Source organism: Lithobates pipiens, unplaced genomic scaffold (genome assembly GCF_037356315.1).
Source record: "Lithobates pipiens isolate NorthernLeopardFrog02 unplaced genomic scaffold, aLitPip1_a1.2 Scaffold_59, whole genome shotgun sequence".
Taxonomy (NCBI): Eukaryota; Metazoa; Chordata; class Amphibia; order Anura; family Ranidae; genus Lithobates; species Lithobates pipiens.
This window is the reverse complement of record NW_027507880.1, coordinates 1314094-1338758: the sequence shown is the minus strand read 5'-3', so window position 1 is coordinate 1338758 and position 24665 is coordinate 1314094. Positions and strand designations below refer to the sequence as shown.

The 24665-nt window shown below is 44.4% G+C and overlaps 1 protein-coding gene across 2 annotated transcripts in view; it reads left to right on the top strand.

Annotated features, from left to right (window-relative positions):
- The window catches only part of LOC143958170 (mannose-binding protein C-like), a 586186-nt gene extending 563715 nt beyond the window's left edge, over positions 1-22471 (top strand). The window contains exons 1-4 of one of the 2 annotated variants that reach the window (XM_077467629.1): positions 7444-7635; positions 13725-13850; positions 17851-17925; positions 21389-22471. In XM_077467629.1, the coding sequence (XP_077323755.1) occupies positions 7452-7635; positions 13725-13850; positions 17851-17925; positions 21389-21768 (765 nt within the window). In that variant the 5' untranslated portion in view covers positions 7444-7451 and the 3' untranslated portion in view covers positions 21769-22471. Of the gene's footprint in view, positions 1-7443; positions 7636-13724; positions 13851-17850; positions 17926-21388 lie in introns of those variants that run through there. The other variant, XM_077467630.1, reaches the window with a different exon arrangement.
- Positions 22472-24665: the final 2194 nt, after the last annotated feature.

Sequence of the window (24665 nt, the reverse complement as noted above, 5' to 3'; positions counted from 1 at the left end):
GTACAGTCTGCTAAACACTAATACACAACCTGCTTGGTCCACAAAAGTTCTTATAAGGACTGGTAACTTGGTATAGGGTGCTACGGTACATAGGCTTGAGTGCGGTACAGTCTGCTGTTCTGTAAGGACCGCTATCGGTCCACAATAGATAGGGTTGACGTGCACCACTGCTGACCGCTCACCTATACTGCAGCAGTCCTTCAGCGGTATAGGGACTGACGTACAGTCTGCTAATCACTAACACACAACCTGCTTGTTCCACAAAAGTTCTTATAAGGACTGGTAACTTGGTATAGGGTGCTACGGTACATAGGCTTGAGTGCGGTACAGTCTGCTGTTCTGTAAGGACCGCTATCGGTCCACAATAGATAGGGTTGACGTGCACCACTGCTGACCGCTGCCCTATACTGCAGCAGTCCTTCAGCGGTATAGGGACTGACGTACAGTCTGCTAAACACTAATACACAACCTGCTTGGTCCACAAAAGTTCTTATAAGGACTGGTAACTTGGTATAGGGTGCTACGGTACATAGGCTTGAGTGCGGTACAGTCTGCTGTTCTGTAAGGACCGCTATCGGTCCACAATAGATAGGGTTGACGTGCACCACTGCTGACCGCTGCCCTATACTGCAGCAGTCCTTCAGCGGTATAGGGACTGACGTACAGTCTGCTAAACACTAATACACAACCTGCTTGGTCCACAAAAGTTCTTATAAGGACTGGTAACTTGGTATAGGGTGCTACGGTACATAGGCTTGAGTGCGGTACAGTCTGCTGTTCTGTAAGGACCGCTATCGGTCCACAATAGATAGGGTTGACGTGCACCACTGCTGACCGCTCACCTATACTGCAGCAGTCCTTCAGCGGTATAGGGACTGACGTACAGTCTGCTAATCACTAACACACAACCTGCTTGTTCCACAAAAGTTCTTATAAGGACTGGTAACTTGGTATAGGGTGCTACGGTACATAGGCTTGAGTGCGGTACAGTCTGCTGTTCTGTAAGGACCGCTATCGGTCCACAATAGATAGGGTTGACGTGCACCACTGCTGACCGCTGCCCTATACTGCAGCAGTCCTTCAGCGGTATAGGGACTGACGTACAGTCTGCTAAACACTAATACACAACCTGCTTGGTCCACAAAAGTTCTTATAAGGACTGGTAACTTGGTATAGGGTGCTACGGTACATAGGCTTGAGTGCGGTACAGTCTGCTGTTCTGTAAGGACCGCTATCGGTCCACAATAGATAGGGTTGACGTGCACCACTGCTGACCGCTGCCCTATACTGCAGCAGTCCTTCAGCGGTATAGGGACTGACGTACAGTCTGCTAAACACTAATACACAACCTGCTTGGTCCACAAAAGTTCTTATAAGGACTGGTAACTTGGTATAGGGTGCTACGGTACATAGGCTTGAGTGCGGTACAGTCTGCTGTTCTGTAAGGACCGCTATAGGTCCACAATAGATAGGGTTGACGTGCACCACTGCTGACCGCTCACCTATACTGCAGCAGTCCTTCAGCGGTATAGGGACTAAGAGTTTTGTCACAGGGTCATTTAAAAAATGACATGCAGAGGAAGAGGCAGGCCCTTCCGCAGGGGTGGTAGGGGTAGGGCAGGAGCAACAGGCTTGAGCCAAAGTGGGAAGTTGCAGAAGGTGCGTTCAATTACTTTAAAGGATGCACCAGACTTGGTTGAGTGGCTCGCTCAGCCTTACTCTTCTGCACCCTCCTCATCCTCTCGATCTGCACCCTCTTCTTCACTCTCTGCTATGTGCACCCCCAAAGACACTACCACCAACAACACGACCACCACCACCACCACCACATACCTTCCGCTTGAGTCACTGGAATTATTTTCCGATCCATATCAAGAGGACATTTCTGATGCGCAGCCACTCTTGGTATTGGATCAGGAAGAGGAGGTAGCAACAAGCGCTACTCAGCAGTCTGACGCCAGTACCCAGATCAGCCCAAGGAGGAGGTTGGTCCCCGGTGTTGCTGCCTACTCTACTTATAGCGGTGGGGAAGGTGACGTTGATGATGACGTGTCTAGTGATGTCACGTGGGTGCCCACAAGAGAGGAAGAGGAGGGGAGTTCAGAGGGAGATATGGACCAGCAGATAGGGAGGAGAAGCAGCAATGACTTACATTGCACAGCAGGGACAAAGCAGACTGCAAATGTATCAGGAGCGAGTCATCGACCATGTACGGTCACATCTGGCGCTCCCAGGACACCGGCACATGGCTCCGCAGTGTGGGCTTTTTTTAACGTGTCCGCTGCTGACAATAGCGTTGCCATCTGCAATCTTTGCAGTCAACGCGTTAGTCGCGGTAAGCCCAATACTCACCTAGGGACGACCGCCTTAAGAAGGCACATGAGCAGCCATCACCGAGCCCAGTGGGAGCAACGGAACACACAAAGCCACACTGCAGGCTCTCACCGTCCAGCCTCGTCTTCTACTTCTCCTTCTCCTCTCTCCTCACAATTGTCCTCCACTCCACCTTCCATCACGCCAAGCTCACATTTTTCTGCAAAAAGGCAGGCTTCCGTGGGCCTAATGTTTGAGCGTAAAAAAATGATGACGCCGGATAACCCTCTTGCCCAACGGTTGGCGGCTGGCTTGTCAGAACTCATAGCCCGCCAACTACTGCCATATAAACTGGTGGACTCGGAGGCCTTTCGCAAATTTGTGGCCATTGGAACACCACAATGGAAGGTCCCAGGAAGGAAGTATTTCTCAGAGAAGGGCATCCCAGAGCTATATGGCCATGTTCAGCGGCAAGTGAATGTATCTCTGGCACACAGTGTCGGTGCCAAGATACATCTGACCACAGACACGTGGTCTAGCAAACACGGGCAGGGAAGGTATATCAGTTTTACTGCCCACTGGGTGAACCTTCTGACGGCCGTCAAGCATGTAACCCGTGGCACCCGTGTAGATTTGGTTTTACCGCCACGGATTGCATGCAGGCCTGACTCTTCTTCTCCTCCTCCTACTCCATCCTCCTCCCTCTCCTCCTCAGCTGCCTCCTCCTTTTCCGCTGCTAGCGTCTCTTCCACTGCACCGCCCAAGCTCCCCAGAACCTATTCCACATGCCAGGTGAGACGTTGCCATGCCGTGCTGCGTCTGTTGTGCCTGGAAGCAAAGAGCCACACTGGCCCGGCACTCCTTTCAGCTTTGCGTTCACAGGCAGATGAGTGGCTAACACCGCTCAATTTGACAGTTGGTAAAGTGGTGTGTGACAACGGTGCCAATCTGCTTAGCGCATTGAAACAGGGCAAAATCACGCACGTGCCGTGCATGGCACACGTCTTAAACTTGGTCGTGCAGCGATTCCTTGTCAAATACCCTGGGGTCCAGGACATCTTGCGGCAGGCAAGGAAAATCTCGGCCCATTTCAGAAGATCTTACACGGCCATGGCTCGCCTTGCTGACATTCAGCGGCGACACCATCTGCCGGTCAGACGTCTTATTTGCGATTGCCCGACGCGATGGAACTCAACCTTCTATATGCTTGATAGGCTGCTCCAGCAGAAACGTGCAGTTAACGTCTACCTGTATGAACTCTGCGAAAGAAACGGTTCTGGGGAGCTGGGTTTTTTTTCACCGCGCCAGTGGCTGCTCATGCGCGACACATGCAGACTTCTGCGGCCATTTGAGGAGATCACCAAACTGGTCAGTCGCAGCCATGGCGCCATCAGTGACATGGTACCTTATGCCTTCTTTCTGGAGCGTGCATTGCGTCGTGTCATTGATCAGGCTGTGGAGGAGCAGGAGCGGGAAGATGAGGAAGTCGCAATGCTGGATGAATTCCCAGGGGGGGCTACTCTATCTGAGACAAGTCAACAACAGGAGTCTGATGAGGAGTCAGAGGAGGATGGTGCCGGGGCGGATGAGCAGGAGCAAGAAGAGCATGCTTTAAACCTTTCTGGGATCCCTGTTGTGCGAGGATGGGGAGAGGAGAATGAAGAGGACGACATTATCCTGGATGATGAGCAGGAGCCAGGCCACCACACCGCTTCCACTTTAGTGCAAATGGGGGCCTTCATGCTCCAGTGTTTTAATAGGGACCCCCGTATAAAAAGCATGAGGGTCAAGGACCAGTACTGGGTGGCAACGTACTTAGACCCCCGGTACAAACACAAAATGGCGGAAATGTTACCGCCGTCGCAGAGGGCTGTCAGAATGCAGCACTTCCAGGCCTTGCTTCGAGAAATGCTGCATTCTGCTTTTGCGTGCGCTGGCAGAGGAGCAATTCCCACTCCCAGAGAAGGATTTGCGGGTACCAATCCAACAGCGCCTGCAAGAAGAGGCCGGTTTGAAGATGTGTTGGTGACTTCGGATATGAGGTCATTCTTTCAGCCGACCCATCGACAGGTGTCATCCGGATCCAGCATCAGGGAACGCCTAGACCGTCAGGTGTCCGACTACATTGGGTTAACGGCCGATGTGGACGCTCTGAGGAGTGATGAACCCCTAGACTACTGGGTGGGCAGGCTTGACCTCTGGCCAGAGCTTGCCCAATTTGCAATCGAACTGTTGGCTTGCCCCTCATCCAGTGTCCTGTCCGAAAGGACGTTCAGCGCAGCAGGGGGGATTGTGACCGATAAGCGTACTCGCCTAGCTCACCACAGTGTTAACTACCTCACATTTCTAAAAATGAATGAGGCATGGATCTCGGAGGAATTCAACACATGTGATCAGTAGACCATGTATATGTCTATAAACAATTTTTGGAATCAAGCACACAGACCTTCTTAATTCATTTGGCTCACTTCCCTGACCCAAAAAAGCACACCGTACTATATGCCCCTACCCTCCTCTTTGAAGAGGTTGAGCGGTGTCATATTTCTACTGGGGCTGCTTATTATGAGGGGTTCCCACCATCCCTGTGCTGTGCTGACTTCCTCCTGGGTGTTCTTATTATGAGGGGCTCCCACCATCCCTGTGCTGTGCTGACTTCCTCCTGGGGGTTCTTATTATGAGGGGATCACACCATCCCTGTGCTGTGCTGACTTCCTCCTGGGGCTGCTTACGGTGCTGCTGTCAGCGCTGTATGTCACGGAGCTGCTGTCAGCGCTGTATGTCACGGAGCTGCTGTCAGCGCTGTATGTCACGGAGCTGCTGTCAGCGCTGTATGTCACGGAGCTGCTGTCAGCGCTGTATGTCACGGAGCTGCTGTCAGCGCTGTATGTCACGGAGCTGCTGTCAGCGCTGTATGTCACGGAGCTGCTGTCAGCGCTGTATGTCACGGAGCTGCTGTCAGCGCTGTATGTCACGGAGCTGCTGTCAGCGCTGTATGTCACGGAGCTGCTGTCAGCGCTGTATGTCACGGTGCTGCTGTCAGCGCTGTATGTCACGGAGCTGCTGTCAGCGCTGTATGTCACGGAGCTGCTGTCAGTGCTGTATGTCACGGAGCTGCTGTCAGCGCTGTATGTCACGGAGCTGCTGTCAGCGCTGTATGTCACGGAGCTGCTGTCAGCGCTGTATGTCACGGTGCTGCTGTCAGCGCTGTATGTCACGGAGCTGCTGTCAGCGCTGTATGTCACGGAGCTGCTGTCAGCGCTGTATGTCACGGAGCTGCTGTCAGCGCTGTATGTCACGGAGCTGCTGTCAGCGCTGTATGTCACGGAGCTGCTGTCAGCGCTGTATGTCACGGTGCTGATGTCAGTGCTCTGTATTACGGTGCTGCTGTCAGTGCTCTGTATCTCCTGCACCCTCTTGTTTGCCTACCCTGGTCCCTGACCTTCCCTCTCCTCCATTGCCTTCATTAGCTCCATAGTCCTGAATTGTCAGAACAATTTCCCAAATAAAAAAAAAATGCTTGTAGTTATCGATCCCAAATTCACCTCATACATGTATTATGCTATTGTCCAGGTGGTGGGACTACGTGCTACCCCCTAATAATTACCCCGTGGCCGCAAATTCGACCTAAAGGTTTGCGAAATTCGCCTCCCATTGAAGTCAATGGAGCCCGCGGCGAACGGTCGTTTTCGCGAACGTTTGTGTCCGTTCGCGTTTCGCGTTCGCGAAACGTCCCGTCGGAAGTTCGTCCATCACTACTGGGGAGAACCAAGGATATACCCCCATTGGGGCCAAAGGAGATGTCTGTGGGGCCAGTTTGCCCATTATATTCATTTTATCCCATAGCGACAAGGATGTCAACGTTAAGGGAGATGTCCATTCTGAAAGACCCCTTGACACGCTTGGAATCCAAGGTGCCCCTGCCAAGTTCCTACCTGCCATTGTTTTCTCCAAAGAGACTCATATTTTATTTGCTGTGTCATGACACCAATTTAGGACATGTATTAGAAACATGGCCTTATAGTATAGAGTGATATCGAGAAGCCCGACCCCTCCCTCCCATTTAGGTCTGCGCAGTATATCATAAGCCAGTCTGGGATGTTTGTCATTCCATACAAAAGTCTGAAAGGCTCTGCGCATACGTTTAAAAAAGCTTTGTGGGATTGCAATTTACCCTATCAAATGCTTTCTCAGCATCCATTGATATTACCGCTCGTGGAGTTTGTTTAGGTCCATTTTGAGCCTAGTGAAGAATATGAAGAGCTTGAATTGTGTTATCTCTAGCTTCTCGATTCTTCATAAAGCCAGACATGCTCCTGTAATCAAAAGGCTAATATTTTAGAAAAGATTTTAGTATCTGAATTAAGAAGGGATATGGGCCTATAGTTGGCACATTGTTGTGGATCCTTCCCAGATTTTGGAAGGACCACAACATGGACCAGTACAGCTTCTGAGGACAGCGGGTTTGAAGCAGTGATAGAGTTACGATAATTGCAAAGAGGATGTATCAAAGTTGAAAGGAATTTTTTATAATATACATTTGTGAAGCCATCCGGCTCAGGGCTCTTACCTAATGGTAATGTAGCTATTACTATTATCCAATCCCTCTGTAGTAATTGGACATTCCATTTCTTCCAAGGCCGCAGATGGCAACACAGTCATTGCAGCATTTAAAGAAGGAGAGGAAACATTATATAAAGATGTATAAAAACGGTGGAATTCTGCCGCTATTAATTGAGTATCTAGTACTTGTTTTTTATTTACCAACAGAGAATGAATGTGGTGAGATTCTTATTGTTTTTTTAGATGTGTTGCCAACAACCGACCACACTTATTTCCCTGCTCATAAAAACAATGGGCAAAATATCTATACCTATCTTTGGTCTTTTGATCCAGACACTGTAACAGCTTTATTCGCAGGGTCTCCATTTCTTGGGCATCTACGAGATCGAAAGTGTATCTTATGTCTGACTTCAAGTTTATGAATTTTATCTAATAGATCTTCAATCTCTTTCTGTTCCTCTTTTTTAATACGGGAGCCATGTGCAATTAATTTGCTTGTCTGCAGATAATATTGTGTTTTGACGTTTTTTTTGGGCGGTCAGTGACAAAAAATGTCTTTCTCCTCTACAGACTAAAAAATGTGGAATATACAAATTATAAAGGTGCTTGGTGTTCTTTTGCTTCATGTAGCTTTAGTGACACCAGCCACACAAGTGTGCTATGACTCAAATGAGAATGCCTACTCTATTATCACATGTGGAGCTCCTGGAAAGAATGGCAAAAATGGAACAAATGGAGAAAGAGGGGAAAAGGGAGAAACAGGTATGAAAAAAATATTTTAATGCTTTCAAATGCTTAAACTGTATGATGCAAGTTTATAAAGAAGCTGCAGATTGTTCGAGCCATCTCCAGGGCAATAAAGCAGCTACCACTAGATCCATTGAAATTTCTAAGTCCACAGAGCAGTTACTTCCGGGACCATAGTAATGCCACATCTAGGTTCATAGAGCAACCACCTCTTGGTCCATAGAACAGCTATCTCCATGTCTATAGAACAGCTACTTCCATGACCATAAAGCATCTCTAGGTGAGGTTTTGTGGAGCAGCTTGATTAGGTTTCATTGTTTCTATTGGAGTATCAATCGATCACTGTTGCTTACAAAACACTAAACACATAACTGCAGCATTTGCATGATGTCAGGCCTGTTCCCTGCGAATGCTAACAGTTTTTTTGGTAGCGTTTGAAGCAGTCACTGAAAACCTGGTGCTCTTTTATCCTGTGAGTCTCACTAGTTGTACCAGTAAATTTAGAGGCCAAAATGTCCATTTGAAGGTACACTAGTAAAGAGTCCTACATGAGGAAGTCACCCATCTGTCAGATTCAGGCACAGAATACAAACCTGTAGACAGCAGCAGCACACAGACAGATAGCTCTGGTGAAGGAGTAGTGGTCCCTGCCAAGGTCAGGCGTACCCAACCCTTTTCTGCTGTTGGTGAGGTGCAAGAACCACAGGGCTTTCGTATGGAGCAGAGAGCCAGTACTAGTGCCGCTCATTCTTCTGGTGAACTGGCAAGCACCAGCAGCCTAGTACATCCTGGTTGTACATCCAGCACTGCAGTAAACACTTGGTGACGTGGCGAGGCCCATAAGTGCAGTTCAAGGTGGTAAGGTGGCTAGCACAACTAGTGTCCCGCAGCCACCAAGAAGACAAAGTCAAGCCTGTCAAGCCTATGGGGACCTTCCTGCTTCATTTTCCAATCTGAATTGGGAGCCCACCACTTCTGCAGCACCTGTACTTCCCCCATTCACTGGCCAACCCAGAATTCAGGTGGAAAGAGTTGATTTTATGTCACTTGATTTTTATTCGCTGTTTTTCAAGGAAGATCTCTATAGATCTTTTGTCAACCAAAGCAATTTGTATGCTGCTCAATTCATCGCCGCTAATCCCCAGTGGACCCTTGCCAGAGATTGGAGACCTATTATGGTCTCTGACTTTAAGACTTTCCTTGACCTATCCCTCCTCATGGACATAACTAAAAAAAGTGAGTTGTGGTCATATTAGTGCACTGACCCGATTCACCATGTTCCTGCATGACCAGGACACAATACGAGCAGATTAACCAGCAGTTTGCAGCCTTGTTTACTCCTGATCAAGTTGTCCACGTTGATAAATCCCTGATTATGTTTTCTGGCCGCTTGTCATTCAAACAGTATCTTCCCTGCAAGCGTGCCAGATATGGGGTCAAGATGTATAAGCTCTGTAACAGGACATCAGGCTATACATATAGTTTTATGGTTAACGAGGGAAGAGATAGTTACGTAGAGCCAGAGAACTGCCCAGACCACATAGGGAGCACTGGTAAGATTGTGTGGAACTTGATGTCACCCTTATTTGGAAAGGGGTACCACTCGTATATGGACAATTATTACACAAGCGTGACACTTTTTAGTCACTTGTTTGATCATGGAATTGAGTCATGTGACATTGTGCGATCTAATCGCCGGGACTTACCCCAGTGGCTTGTAGATTCCCATCTTAGGCTGGGGGAGGGAGCTTGCTTGAGATGTAATAAATTGCTCGCTGTGAAGTAGAGGGATAATAAGAATGTTTTCTTTCTGTCCTCCCTTCACGCAGACACGACGGTCCAAATTCAAACGGCGACTGGTGTCATGGAGAAACCCCTCTGTGTCCACGAATATAACCTTAATATGGGAGGGGTGGACCTCAACAACCAGTTGTTAGCGCCATACCTAATAGTCCGTAAGGCCAGATGCTGGTATAAAAAAGTGTCTGTATATTTATTCTAATTGGCTCTGCTGAATGCTTATGTGCTATACAAAGCTTCAGGATGAACTGGATCCTTCCTTAAATTCCAGGAAGAGGACATCACAGCCCTTCTGTTTTCAGATGGTGCTGTGGCCCAACTTCCCAATCCAAATGCAGTGAGATGGCTGCATTGGAGGCATTTTCCCGGATGTCCTTCCTGGTACCCCTACCCAACGATCACCCCAAATAAGATATTGTGTCTGCAGAAAGCATGGATATAGGCGTGACAGATGCTTTTATTGTCCCTCCTGTCCTGACCAACCTGGTCTTCGGATTGGCGAATGTTTTGAATGCTACCACACAGTAGTGGAGTATTAGCATAGGGTACAGCATTGCACAGTCCTAGGGCACACTTACACAGGATCTCGAAAGATTTTGAAACCCTAATCTGGAAAGTTTATAGTTTATAGTTTATGTAAAAGTGCAATAAAAAAAACACACACACAAAAAAATAAAAAAGCCAAAAATAGTTGTGGTTTTATTTTTCTTCTCTCTCTATTGTTCTCTCTTTTATGTTCGCTCTCTATTGGCCGCTCTATTGTTCGCTCTCTATTGTTCTATCTCTATTGTTACTGTATTTTAGAACTGTAATATTTTATTTTTACTATTTTTTATTGTATTTGCTTTGCAGGTATGGTATGTCTTATGGGCCATATACACATAATAGGATTTTCCGACAAGAAATGTTCGATGTGAGCTTGTTGTCTGAAAGTCTGACCGTGTGTATGCTTCATACAAATATTTGTGTGTATGCAAGACAAGTTTGAGCCTACATCCTACATCCTTTGGAAAAAAATCCACGCTTTTGTTGTTGGAAAAACCTAATGTTTGCTTAGCAGGTATGCCATTCAGCTGCAGCACTGGTTTATTTATTCTGACAGCAACAGCATTTGCTCCCACGATACGTAAAGCCGTGACTCTAGCGTTGTAGGAGGTGATTTCACCAAAACAGTAAAAAAAAAAGAGCATATATCCGAAGCATGGGGGCAGAGGTGGAGGAGCGATTTGCTCCTAACATTAGGGGCAGATTGCCCCCAATGCTTCAGCATATATTTTTTAGGCACAGATTGCGTTAAAAAATCAAGTTGTTTTAGTTGAGTTAATGTTTTATCATTACCATTGTTTGCTTTTCAGGTACGCCATTCAGCTGCAACACTGATTTATGGGGTGGATGAAGGGCAGTATTCTAATGGTGGGCATACCCCCCGAACAATCTCTTTTTTTCTTACGGCTCACAGGCTGCATGAAAAAAAGAATATTACAATATATTCCCAACATCGTACTGGTATGTTGCTGGACTTATTATAACAGAATGATGCCTGCAGGTTTAGGTATCATCTTAGTATCATTCTTTTCAGGCAGCGGTTGGCTTTCATCTAAATGCAATCCTAGTGGATAATTAGCCTCTAGACTGCTTTTACAAGCAGTGGGAGGGAACATCCCCCTTCTACCATCTTCCATGGTTTTCTCGTGATCTCCTGTCCCAACAGGGAACCCGAGAATGCAGCCGGTGGTTCCGCCAACTGACCATAGAGCTAATCAGAGACCAGAATGGCTCCAATCATCTCTATGGCCTAAGAAACCGTAAGCTATAAGAATTTCATGACTTAGGTTTCACGGGATATAAACAGTGCCACTGGGAAATTGGGAAAGCATTTTATCACACCCAGACCCCAATTTTTTTTTAAAAAGAGTACCTTTACCTATTGCTATTATAGGGGATTCCCTGAGATAACAATAAAAATTATAAAAAATAAAAAATGAAAGAAACAGTTTAAAAAAAAAGAAAGCACCCCTGTCCCCCCATACTCATGCGCAAAGGCGAACGCAAGCGTTGGTCTGGTGTCATATGTAAACAGCAATTGCACCATACATGTGAGGTATCACTGTGAAGGTCAGTATTAGTATCCATATACTTAGCATAAGATCATACTTTTTATTTCATCAAACATTTGGTCAATATAGTGTGTTTTAGTGCATTAAAATAAAAAAGGTGTTTTTTTTTCCAAAAAAATTGCGTTCGAATTATCGATGCACAAATACTGTGTAAAAAAAAAAAATTCAAAACCCACCATCTTAAGCTTTAGGGCCTTTGCTTTAAAAAAATATATATATAATGTTTGGGAGTTCAAAGTAATTTTCCAGCAAAAAAAAAATGTTTTTCATGTAAACAAAAAGTATCAGAAAGGGCTTTGTGTTCAAGGGGTTAGACGCGTGGGTGATGCGCAACATAAGCTTCTAATGTTGTGCATAAAATGCCAGGACATTTCAACTCCCCCAAATGACCCCTTTTTTGGAAAGTAGACACCCCAAGCTATTTGCTGATAGGTATGTTGATTCCATGGTCAATAAACTTGTTTTGTTCCGTTCTGTTTTGTATTAAAATTAATTTGTACTTGTATTTGTAATTCGTGTCTAAAATTCAATTTGGATTCGTACGAAATACAAATTTTCGTTATGATGAATTTATCATTATGAGGGACTCCCACCATCCCTGTGCTGTGCTGACTTCCTGGGGTTTTTAACTTCATCGTAATGAATAATCGTAATTAACGAACATTCTTTCCGATTCTTTTGTAATGGAATTTGGATCCAAAGTTTGTAAACTAAATTTCATATTTCGTACAAAATTGGTATGCATAAAAATTTGTATTTCAGATCCTCCTGAATGTATGAATTTCCGCATATGTCTAATATGTGGAATTACACCCCAAAATACATTTTGCTGCTTCTCCTGAGTATGTGGATATCACATGTGTGAGACTTTTTGGGAACTTAGCCCTGTACAGGACCCCGAAAACCAATCACCGCCTTCAGGGGGGCATATGACCCCATTTTGGAAAAGTAGACACCCCAAGGTATTTACGTAGAGGCATGGTGAGTATTTTGCAACTCTCATTTATTTTTGAAAATGAACAAAGAAAATAAACATTTATTTATTTTCTTTTTTCCACTTTCCAAACTTTGTGACAAAAAGGGACATCTGCAAAATACTCAATATTCCTCTTAGCAAATAGCTTGGGGTGTTTACTTTCCAAAATGGGGTCATTTGGGGGGGTTTTGTGTTATCTTGACATTTCATGGCCTGCGAAATTGTGATAGGTAGTGAGAAGTGAAATAAAAAATGTACTCCCTTAGAAATCCTGAAGACGGTGCTTGCTTTTCGGGTTACTGTACATGGCTAGGCTCCCAAAAAGTCTTACACATGAGGTATCCCCATACTCAGGAGAAGTATCAAAATGTGTTTTGGGGTGCAATTCCACATATGACCATGCCATGTGTGAGCAATATATCATTTAGTGACAACTTTTTGTAAAAAAACTTTTTTTTTTGTCATTATTTAATCACTTGTGACAAAAAAAAAATCAATGGGCTCAACATGCCTCTCAGCAATCTCCTTGGGGTGTCTACTTTCCAAAATTAGGTCATTTGGGGGGAGAGGGGTTGTACTGCCCTGTCATTTTAGCACTTCAAGAAATTATATAGGTAGTCATAAACTAAAAGCTGCGTAAATTCCAGAAAATGTACCCTAGTTGGTAGACGTTATAACTTTTGCGCTTATTGACATTTCTTTTTCCAAAGTGGTTGAATATATTTTGGCCTAAATGTATGACTAAAATTGAGTTTATTGGATTTTTTTATAACAAAAAGTAGAAAATATCTTTTTTTTTTTTCAAAATATTTGGTCTTTTTTCATTCATATCGCAGAAAATAAAACCCACGGAGGTGATCAAATACCACCAAAAGAAAGCTCTATTTGTGGGGGAAAAAATGCACAATTTGTTTGGCTACAGCAATGCATGACCGCGCAATTACCAGTTAAAGCAGCGCAGTGCCAAATTGTAAAAAGTGTTCTGTCAGGAAGGGGGTAAAACCTTCCATGGCTGAAGTGGTTAAAATTAGCACTTTTGAGTTTTCATGTTTGTGTTCCATAGACTTTAACGGTGTTTGCACAATTTTTTTGCCTGTTCGCAAGTTCTGGTGCACACAGAACCGGGGGTGTTCTTAAATATACCTATATCTGTGTGTTTTATTATTGAAAACATAAACTCTGTCAGTAAATGCATTGACTTGATTAACCAGGGCCAGCAGGACCACAGGGACTTCCAGGATTACAGGGACCTGCAGGGGTTGCTGGACCACCTGGACCAAGAGGAGAACAGGGGACACCAGGAGCAAAAGGAGAAAGAGGAGACAGTGCAAATGCAGGTAAAAATGAAGCCATATAGGAGAGCACATAGTTGCGTCTACAAATCATTTATTTGAAGATATTAAGGTTGGATTGTATAAAATGTCTAGCTCATGAGTGTTTATGTGAAATAAGGCTCTCTAAACACATATTTCAAATAAATGCATTGTTCATGCCATATAGAAGGGCAGCTGAAATTGTGAACTTTAGGTGTAAACTGGTTCATCCTCATTTTAACATTTTCTGAACTGTGCAAAGCCTTAGTTTTTTACTATAAGTCACACCTTGAATAGAAAAGCTTGTCCCCAGCCAGCATGCTGCAGAATGGGACCCTTTTTCTCTATTAGAAAGCAGTGATCCCGCTGAGTTAGAGCCAAAGTTCTCCAATCAGCGGGAGCTTTGTTTATTGCAGAAAAATCAGGTGATCGGGGCACTGCTGGGGCTGCACTGATGATCAGTGCCCTGATTATCTGTACAGTCTCCCCTGCGAGGTGATGGCGCTGATTGGCTCTGCTCACCTCACACTTTGTCAGTGTGAGGCAAGGAGAGCCGATAAACAGCACTTCCTCATTTACATGTGATCATCTGTTATTGGACACAGCCGATCACATGAGTAAAGAGCCATGTCATCAGCTCTTTACAGAGATCGGGGTCACGTTGTGTCCTAGGAACATGGCGGGACTGCCGCACTGCAAGGCAGTGACACTGGAGCAACGCCATATGATGTTGCCCCAGAACGAGAGGGGATACCATACACTATATTTTTCTTTATGGTAGGCGGGGGTTATTTAATCTAAAAGCTTTAAGAATAGTCCTAAACATATATTTATTTGAAATTTCAATTGTTGAAAATTATTTCTCATGAAAAACCATTCCCTAACTATACACAGCAGTGTTACTGCTACAGGGCGGCAACTGCGTGCACGATCACGTATCCCAGGTAGGGGGCTTGAATGCGCTCTACCAGCAGCTCGCTCCTGCTGTGATTATACACAGTGGGAGCTGATCAGTAGCTACCGTGGACTCGATGTCCACTGGCACCTGCCTATCATCTGCATGCAGAATGTAAACAAGGCAGATCACCATTTTGACAGGAGGAAAACATTGATCCTGAGTCTCTGCAAAGCAGGGACAAAGATCTGGATCTTTCCCTAGTAAAAGCACCTCCCACACTGTAGTAAAACACTGGCTAGACACACAGTTAACCCTTTGATCGCCCTTGATGGTAGCCCCTTTCTGGCCAGTGACATTAGTGCAGTGACAGTGCATAAATTTTAGCACTAATCACTGTATTAGTGTCACTGGTTCCCAAAAAGTGTCAGTTAGTGTCAGAACGTCGGCTGCAATATCACAGTCATGTTCTAAGTTGCCGATCATCTCTTTTATTAGAAAAAAAATAAATAAAAAGGAATAAAAATATCCCATAGTTTGTTGACGCTATAACTATTGCCCAAACCAATCAATATATGCTTATTGGGTTTTATTTTTTTACCAAAAATATGTAGCAGAATACATATTAGCCAAAATTTATGAAGAAATTCAATTTATTTATCATATATCACGGGACACAGAGCCATCTCTATCTCTAGATAGAGGGGGAAGCTGGAAACGATCGGTGGATGCCGCTTTAAGTTTCCACTGCCTGCACTGCGGTTTGTCACAGCCTCCTTGTCACCCCCCCCCCCCCACACACGCCAATCCCATCAGATCGGAGGCCCGCGCTCATGAAAGGCTCTTTTTTAAAAAAGAGAAGGGGGCGCAGTGGGAATAGAGTGGGGGCATGGCTTTGCATGGCATTGGCATTGCTGTCTGCAACTGTCGGAGGGACACATGAGCAAAAGGGGGCATGCAAGTGGTAACACAGGCATTCCCTTGGCACATTTACTAAAGCACCAGGCTGAGCAATAATAGCAGTTTCAGTTGCTGGAATATTTGCTCAAGCAGTAAGTGCAATTTCTTCTAGCAGTACCTCTGCATTTGTGCATCAGGCTATGGTCAGAAGGGGAGGTAGAAACACCCCAAAAAAGGGCTCAAGAGGGACTCCTTCAAGCTCTAAAAAGTCTAAGCTCATCTCTACAATGGTATCCTTCCCTGAGAGATCTGAGGTGGTTAAAACCACCCGCAAATCGCTGCTGCAGCCGCTGGGAAGGGGCGCTTTAGGAGTGGTAAATACACCGATCCTACAGCGATCCAAAGATGCGGCTTGCAGGACTTTTTTAACCATCCTGCAAGTGCCCCTCTCCAGTATGAAAGCCCTCTGGCTTTCACACTGGAGAGACAACAGCGGCTGTTTCAGGGCGCTTTGCGGGTGCTATTTTTAGTGCTGTAGCGCCCCCGCAAAGTGCCCCAGTGTGAAAGGGGCCTAACATGGCTTAGTTCTTTGAGAACTCTTGGGTGTAAGCCATCCTGATCATTTATTCAGATTACGTTTTTCTAGTCTTTTTTTGAACACTGGCTTCTGTAAGCCACAAGGATTCATTCAATATAATGTTATTGACATTATGTTCCTGTTTATTATACCCCTCCTTTTTTTATGGTGCTTATAAAGTCATCTTCAATGAGTTTCACATTATAATATAACTATACATCTGTTTTTTATACCCATATTGTCAGGAAGAAATACACTAAAATGAATTTCAGTGCATGCAAAAACAATTTAACCCCATTATTTTTTCTTCAAAATAAAAGATGGGTCAAGTAGAGATCAAATATGTCAAGCCTCAAAATTTTGTATGCCAGTGAAATGGAAAAAAATGGTGTTACCCAAAATTATTAACAGGTGACACTTTAAATTTCTTTATAGCTCATTAGTTTCGAGTTAACCATAAACGAGGGACCAGGGATTATCGCTCTAACTCTAGAGTGAGTGGTGATATATAACATGTTTTAACCTCTTCAGATATGCTAGTAGATATGAGTAGATAAAATGTATTTTTTTTTAAATTCAATTTTCTTATCCTCTTCCTGCCGATGTATCACACATATGTGGCAGCTCGGCAGATGGTCTTTAATGCCAGAGAGGCCGTATATATGCAGCCCTGTGTAAACAGATTTTTTTGCTGAGAGTGTTCGCCCTGTGCACTCCCAGCACAGTCATTGGCGGGGACAGGAATGTTCCCAAATGCATACATGCGATTAGGAGCTTTCCACTCATGTGACCACTGTGACAGCCAATCACAGCAGTCACATGACCGGAATTGCACCTCTTCCTCCCAGCATTTAGAAGCTCTTAAAGGTCCGGGAGGCGGCAGCGGGGGTTCATTTTATAGTGAATTATAAAAAAAAATATGTTAAATAATCACAGTACATGGATTGCTTGCTTAGCCAATCACCAAGCATCAGAGTAGTCATGTGGGAGGAAGAGGGGTCAGTTACATGCTCCCGCATAACTAGAACTCTTGGTAACTCTGGGAAAATGAAGCAGTGCGGGAAGAAGAAGAGATTCCAAAATGTAACCTTTTGCATGGCCCTATGTTTTTTCCTTAAATTAACCTCAAACCAAAACCAAGGCTATAAGATAGAAGGCCATTGTTGCCTACATTTACTTTTCAGAAGCTTCAGAAGCCAATCGGGAAGTGCAAAAACCTGAGGAGCTCCATTATGCAAATAGCAACTTTGGTTCTGAAGTAGGAGTTGCCTGCCTCCTTCACCATACTCTCAGTCTTTCTATATGATTAATGGCTTTACAGACCAATAATGATATGTAGAAAGCAGGACTGGGCAGGTCAGAGCTCTGACTGCAAAGCCCATAACTGAGTTTCTTCTGGTGTCTGGGCTTCCAAGGAGCTTGGGAATTCTCTCATTGTATTCTCGGGCACCTGTAGGTGAATGGTTTCAGTCTTGCTATAGTTTAGCCTCCTTTACATGAAGCACAGGTTCACTGTAATCTGTATTATGTGGTTTTAAAGTATATAGCAAATACACAGTATTCACTGAATGTGTTTTACCTGTAGGCTTAAAAAACAAGTAGTCTTTGCTGTTTTAAATTTTGGGAGTACTAACTGACTTCTCTTTTCTTAGCACTTGAAGATCTTAAAAAGCAAATCTTGGATTTGGACACACGACTTAAATCAGCATTAATCACGCAGAGCAAAGGTTAGCTGGATGCTTTAAACCATTGTTTCACAACCAGGGTGCCATGGCATCAGGGTTGCCAATTGGGTTTCCCTGGGCTGCTGAAAGCATGAGACCCACTATTCACTGTTTCCACATGAATGAGAGAGCTCTATGATGGGGGAACTCTGTGGTGATCGGAAGATTCTGATGTGAGGGGAGGACTCTGGCATGGGGGTACTCTGATGTGATGGGGGGCTCTTGTTTAGAGGAAAGACTTTAATGTGATGGGAGGGTCTCAGATGTATAGGGGGAAGTTTGGTGTTTAGGGGCCACTGACATGAAGGAGAGAACTCTGATGTGAAAGAGCTACTAAAGTGATGTTAACACTGATGACAAGGGGGCATCTATATGCCTAGAGGAAAAGAGATTTCATCTCCAAATACGGAAAGGTTTCTTCACAGTAAAGGTCCATACACACGATTGGACTTTTTGACAACAAACATGCAAATTAGCTGTTTTAAGGCAACATCCGACCGTGTGTATGCTCCATCGGACAAACTTTTTTCGGTTTTCATCTGACTTTTGTTGGCTGTGCGAACGGACAAACTTTCCGGCAACAAAAGTCAGATGGAGTCTGATCGTGTTTACAGAAATCCATAGGACTTTTGTACAAAGTACAAACGCATGCTCAGAACCAATGCAAAAGATCAGACCACAATACAGAAGTTGACCAAAGGTGGTGGTAAAGAGCAGAAAAAACATGTGACTTGGTGAAAGTTGGCTGAAAAAGTCCTGCCGTATGTATGCAATACAAGTTCACGGCCGACGGCCTTTGTGCAAAACTCCACGGGAAAGTTTGTACAAAGTCCGATTGTGTGCATGAGGCTTAAGAGTTGTGAAATTGTGGAATAGATTTCCTCCAGAAATGGTTCTAGCCAGCTCAGTAGATTGCTTTAAGAAAGGACTGGATTATTTCCTAAATGTACATAATATAACTGGGTACTAACATTTATAGGTAAAGTTGATCCAGGGAAAATCCAATTGCCTCTCTGGGATCAGGAAGGAATTTTTTCCCCTGCTGTAGCAAATTGGATCATGCTTTTCTGGGGGGGGTTTGCCTTCCTCTGGATCAACTGTGGGTATAGGATTTGGTATACGGGATTGTATGATATATATATTTTTTTTTATGGTTGAACTAGATGGACTTGTGTCTTTTTTCAACCTGAATAACTATTTAACTATGTAACTACACAAATTCATCAAGGTCGCTGTGTGCATTGTCCCAGGCTCAGGTTTCCCATTGATAAGTCATACTTTACACATTTTAGAATAGTGTGCCTCAAGGTTTTTCAATTTTATAAAGGATACTGTGACTGAAAAAAGTTTAAGGAGTACTATAATAGATTAGCATTAACCATGACCACACTATGGAAATAGCACACTTGATAACTCAGCATAAGGTTAGTGTGATTCCCTCATAATGGGCACAACAGGTGTGCAGACCCAAAATCTTAGTGCAGAGATATCACGAGTACAGCAATAGAAGGGGCTATCTGGGGGCCAACTCTCCAGCATTCACCAAAGAATAAAACATCATTTTTTAGTGAACTCATCCTTTAAGCTACCAATGGGTCTCATTTTTAAAAAGTCTAAAAAAGAAAGAGGGCTTTTTCTCCACCAGCTGGCAATTTCTAGCTTGAGCCTGAAAGAGGCTCGATACTATCTGGAAGCACAGACAGATCTTAGCTTAGTCTGTTTGTGTACTGTGACAGGAGACTGGGAAAGACCAACACAGACAAGGGGGAAATTTGAATAGACAGGTAGACCGGATTACAACAAGTAGATCTTCCAGCAATTTCATGAATTGACTGGGGCAACCTGTGCCAGTATCTATCACACAGAAGCAATGCCGGGCAATGACCTTTACTTGTTAGGTAGGTGTAGTCATACCCCAAGCCAGTTGTATTGTTTGTCCCAGTTTCTATTACCAAATGGGTGCACAGCAGCCAAGCACACAGCAGTTTCCAGTCTCTCTACACAATAGCCAGGCAGAAGTTTGTTTTTTGGAGGTTTATTGTTTAAAGAACTTTTATGGGGATAGGGTTAGCTTTGGGAGATCCCAGAACCAGCATAACTTTAACCAAGGATAAGCTCTAGTAAAGGTTAACTTCTTCAAAGTAGGCCTCTAAGATAAGTGGTTGTGGTCATACAGCTCGGAGATCCCACACTGGAAACAGCTCAGAGGCAGCAAATTTGGAACAGTCTCTTCACAGAAAAAGAAAAAAAGCAGAAAGACTCTCCAGAATCTCAGTCTTTACTCACTATGTCCCTGTATACATAGATGCCTCCTTCCAGTAACACTCACCTTGTACCGTGAGCTTCTCAGCCAGATCCTCAGCAGACTTTTTTCCAGACAATTCCCACATCATCAAAAGTCCATCTGCCAGCTCTTCCTGAGTTGAGACTGCAGTGGACCTTCAGCAGTCTTCAGCTAGATGGCCTAGGAGGGCAAACAGCCCTTCCAAGCTGGGGTTCTCTCCACCAGGGCAAGGACCCTGCGGCCCCAAAAGATTTATGCACACCTCAGCCTCTTTCTGGTTAATCATCCTCTCGACCATGGATTGGCTGAGGCTGCATGAATATTCTGCCCAAATGTCAGAAACAGGTGTGACCAGAAATATGTGGATGTCTGCAGAGAATACCAGGCACAAGTAAAATGTAAAATAATGTAATTTATTAAGAATAAGTGGATAACATATATATAAACACACCTCCAATATACCAGAACTGTATAAATCAAACCAGAGCACCTAATAAGTGAGTGAACACACATTGAACAACTGCCCAAACCAAGTATATATGGATAGCAGGATATGAAAAGCGTGGTCAGTGTCAGAGCCAGGGTCATACACGGGAGATTAGGCAGAGGGAGCTGGGAGAAAGCCAGGACAGGGAGATGGTAAACAGGAAAAGGAACAAGCAGGCAAGTAAGGGATCATGCTGCAGGGTCAGGGTTAAGGATCAGGATGTATGAACGCGGGTCAGGGGTACATGGAACAAGCACCAAGCCAAAGAGGAAAAGCATAGGCAGGGCTTAAATACACTTCCTGCAATGCCTGATTACCATGAGCTTCTGGCTCTTGAGACACCCACTGATGGACACCGGAACTGCAGCCTATAGGTCTAGGAGCCACAGTGCCACCAGCAGCTGAACACTTTCCTGGCGCCAAGGTCTGCCTCTCCCAACCCACTATATTGCAGAACTTATTGGAATGCAAGGGGAAGCTGCTGAACAGCCAGAAGTAAGCAAATTCTGCTGCACTGGCTACAAGGAGCCAAAAAAATTAAACATTTTACCTAAATCTATTAGCAACCTAACTAGGAGGGTGCTACATAGGTAATCATCCAGCAAAGAATATATTTTATTTTACTAAGCAACTAAAGTACAGTTCTATGATCAAATAGGTTTCTTTCCTTATCCCTTTTCCTCTTCTTGTTACAGGTTTACCAACGGGACAGCGAGCCACAGCCGGTGCCAAAATCTATATTTCAAGTGGTGCTATAGCCACCTATGATGCAGCCATAACCATTTGTAAAACAGCTGGAGGTCAGCTGGCTGTACCGCTAAATTCGGCAGAGAATAATGCTATTCTTACACTCCGCAACCAATTTGGCACAAATGCAGTCCTTGGTATGAACGACAAACAGACACAGGGAATTTTCCAATATCTCATCAACATGGTCATCTCCTACCAGAACTGGGATTACGGAGAACCCAATAATCATAGGGGAATAAATGAGGATTGTGTGGAGGTTCTTTATTCTGGAAAATGGAATGACTACCCTTGTGAAATGTCAAAACTTGTCGTTTGTGAGTTCTAAATCCTCAGAAATTCATTGGCCTTACCCTCTGTGATTATGGATCTGGTGAAGCTTTTAGCTTCTAAAGTGACCCTGTTTACTTAATTTCCTAACCCACCCCAATGCTCATTATTTGTTATATTCATCTTCCCTTATGTGATATCCAATATGGCTTAGTTGGAGCTTACACAAAGCTTAGGAGTCTCCTCCCCATCTGGGGTTTTGTGACTGGTTGCATAGGCACCCAATTGTTGGAAAGGAGGTGAGTCCCAAGCTCTCAAATACCTGGTCATATGAAGTATTGATTCATATAACTTCATATTAGTAATACTTTGTATTACTATTTTCTATTTTGTTTTTTTTAAAAATACTATTTAGTATTTTCAAAACCTTTTTTTTACCTATGAACAAGTTTGCAGATCAGGGTTCTGGTTCTCAAATTTCCATACTTGTTCTAGATCAGAAACTCAAACAGTATTGGAGCCAGACGCAGCCAGGCCATGTATTTTCTAAAGGTTGTCAGCAATGGATGTCTTTATATTTCTATCAGTGCACGTTACATTTAACATCTTCCTTACAAGGCTCAGATCCTCATTTCTTCAAATCATTACCAAACATGAAGAGTTTTAATAAATGTATGTAATAATTCTTACGAATTAAAAAAAAAAATATCTTTGATTATATGAACAAAAAAATATATTAAAAAAAATTCTTCATACTCAAAGTTGACTTATCGTCTATGTATTATCACAGTGTTTCCTAAATCCAGTCCTCAAGGTGCCCCAACAGGTTATGTTTTCAGGCAGATAGGGATTGCAGACACTGTGCAGTTGGTAAGGTGGATGAGTCTGGCAGCAGCATTCATGATGAACTGAAGGGGTATAGCCTATATAAAGGTAATCTAATGAGGAGGGAGTTGCAGTATTTGAGGCGAGAGGTGACCAGGAAATTAATTAGAAACTTTGTGGTGTCATTGGTTAAAAGGGGGTGTATTCTGGAGATGTTGCAGAGGTTGAGATGGCATGGTTTGGACAGGGAATGGATGTGTTGCAGAAAGGACAGGTTACTCCTAGCATCTTGACATGTGGAGACTAGGGATGAGCTTCGTGTTCGAGTCAAACCCATGTTCGACTCGAACATCGTCTGTTCATCCGTTTGGCAAATCCCGAACATTATGGGGCGTTCGCGCCAAATTCGAGTGGCGTGTCATGGCCCATAATTCACTGAGGAATCGTAGTGCATTGCTGGCTGATGATTGGCCAAGCATGCACTATGACCCACATGCTTGGCCAATCACAGCGCCGTCTGTACAGAGAGCAGGCTTTGGCCAATTATGGCTCAGAGGGTTTAGTACACACCCCACACTATATAAGGCCGCCTGCGTGGCAGCCTTGTGTAGTGTGTTGCGGTGGCAGAGACAGATAGACAGAGATTTCATTTAATTTGAGTTAGATAGAGCAGGCGGGAGGCTAGTCGGTTAGCTGCAGTCAGTGTATTGTGTATATATATGCATCCTAGGTGTTGTGCGTGTGTGTGTGTGTATATATATATATATATATATATACACACACACACACACACACACTGTATTCAGTTTAGCTAGAGTCGTTCCTGTGTACTGTGTCCTTTGCAAAGTGTTCACTTAAAGCTACCCCAATTGCTGGTGTTCTCCTGATCCTATACCACAGGCAGCTGCAGTAATTACAGTTGGTGCACTGTGTGCTCTGCACAGTATGCACTTAAAGCTACCCCAATTGCTGGTGTCCTTCTGATCCTCTACCAAAGGCAGGCAGCTGCAGTAATTACAGTTGGTGTATTGTGTCATCTGCACAGTGTACACCTAAAGCTACCCCAATTGCTGGAGTTCTTCTGATCCTATACGGCAGGCAGCTGCAGTAATTACAGTTTGTGTACTGTGTACTCTGCACAGTGTGCACCTAAAGCTACCCCAATTGCTGGTGTTCTTCTGATTCTATACAACAGACAGGCAGCTGCAATAATTACAGTTATTTTATTGTGTCATCTGCACAGTGTGTACCTAAAGCTACCCCAATTGCTGGTGTTCTTCTGATTCTATACAACAGACAGGCAGCTGCAGTAATTACAGTTTGTGTACTGTGTACTCTGCACAGTGTGTGCCTAAATCTACTCCAATTGCTGGTGTTCTTCTGATCCTATACCAGAGGCAGCTGAAGTAATTACAGTTGGTACACTGTGTACTCTGCTCAGTGTGCACCTAAAGCTACACCAATTGCTGGTGTTCTTCTGATCCTATACCACAGGCAGGCAGCTGCAGTAATTACATTTGGTGTATTGGTGTATTGTGTCATCTGCACCGTGTGCACTTAAAGATATCCCAATTGCTGGTGTTGTTCTGATCCTATACAACAGGAAGGCAGCTGCAGTAATTACAGTTGGTGTACTGTGTACTCTGCACAGTGTGCACTTAAAGCTACCCAAATTGCTGGTGTTCGCATACTAATAATACTTCTGGCAGGCAATTGATTCTGCTAGCTGCAGTATATCAGTATATACGTCCCAGCTTTGTGCAGCTACATCTCCCTGTAGGCCATTAGTGTGTCTGGAAGGCCAACAAGGAGAGGCAGACAGTCACAAGCCAATAAAAGAGGGTAAGCAGGCTCTGTGTCTAGAGGCAACAGTGCTGGTCGTGGACACTGTGCATCCTCATCAGCACGTGGCCATGGGGCATGCTTGTCCTTTTTTTCGGCAGCTGGCTGCCGCAACATGCCGAAGACTTGGTAGAGTGGATGACCAAGCCCTCCTCATCCTCCTCATCCTTTCTCCCCTAGGCTCAGGGTACTGGAAAAGCAGCTGCCAAGGGTGGCCTCTTCCTTCGGCACAATGGCATCAGCCACTCCTTCCCTAGCCCCACCATGTCCTGAGGAGTCCCCGGAACT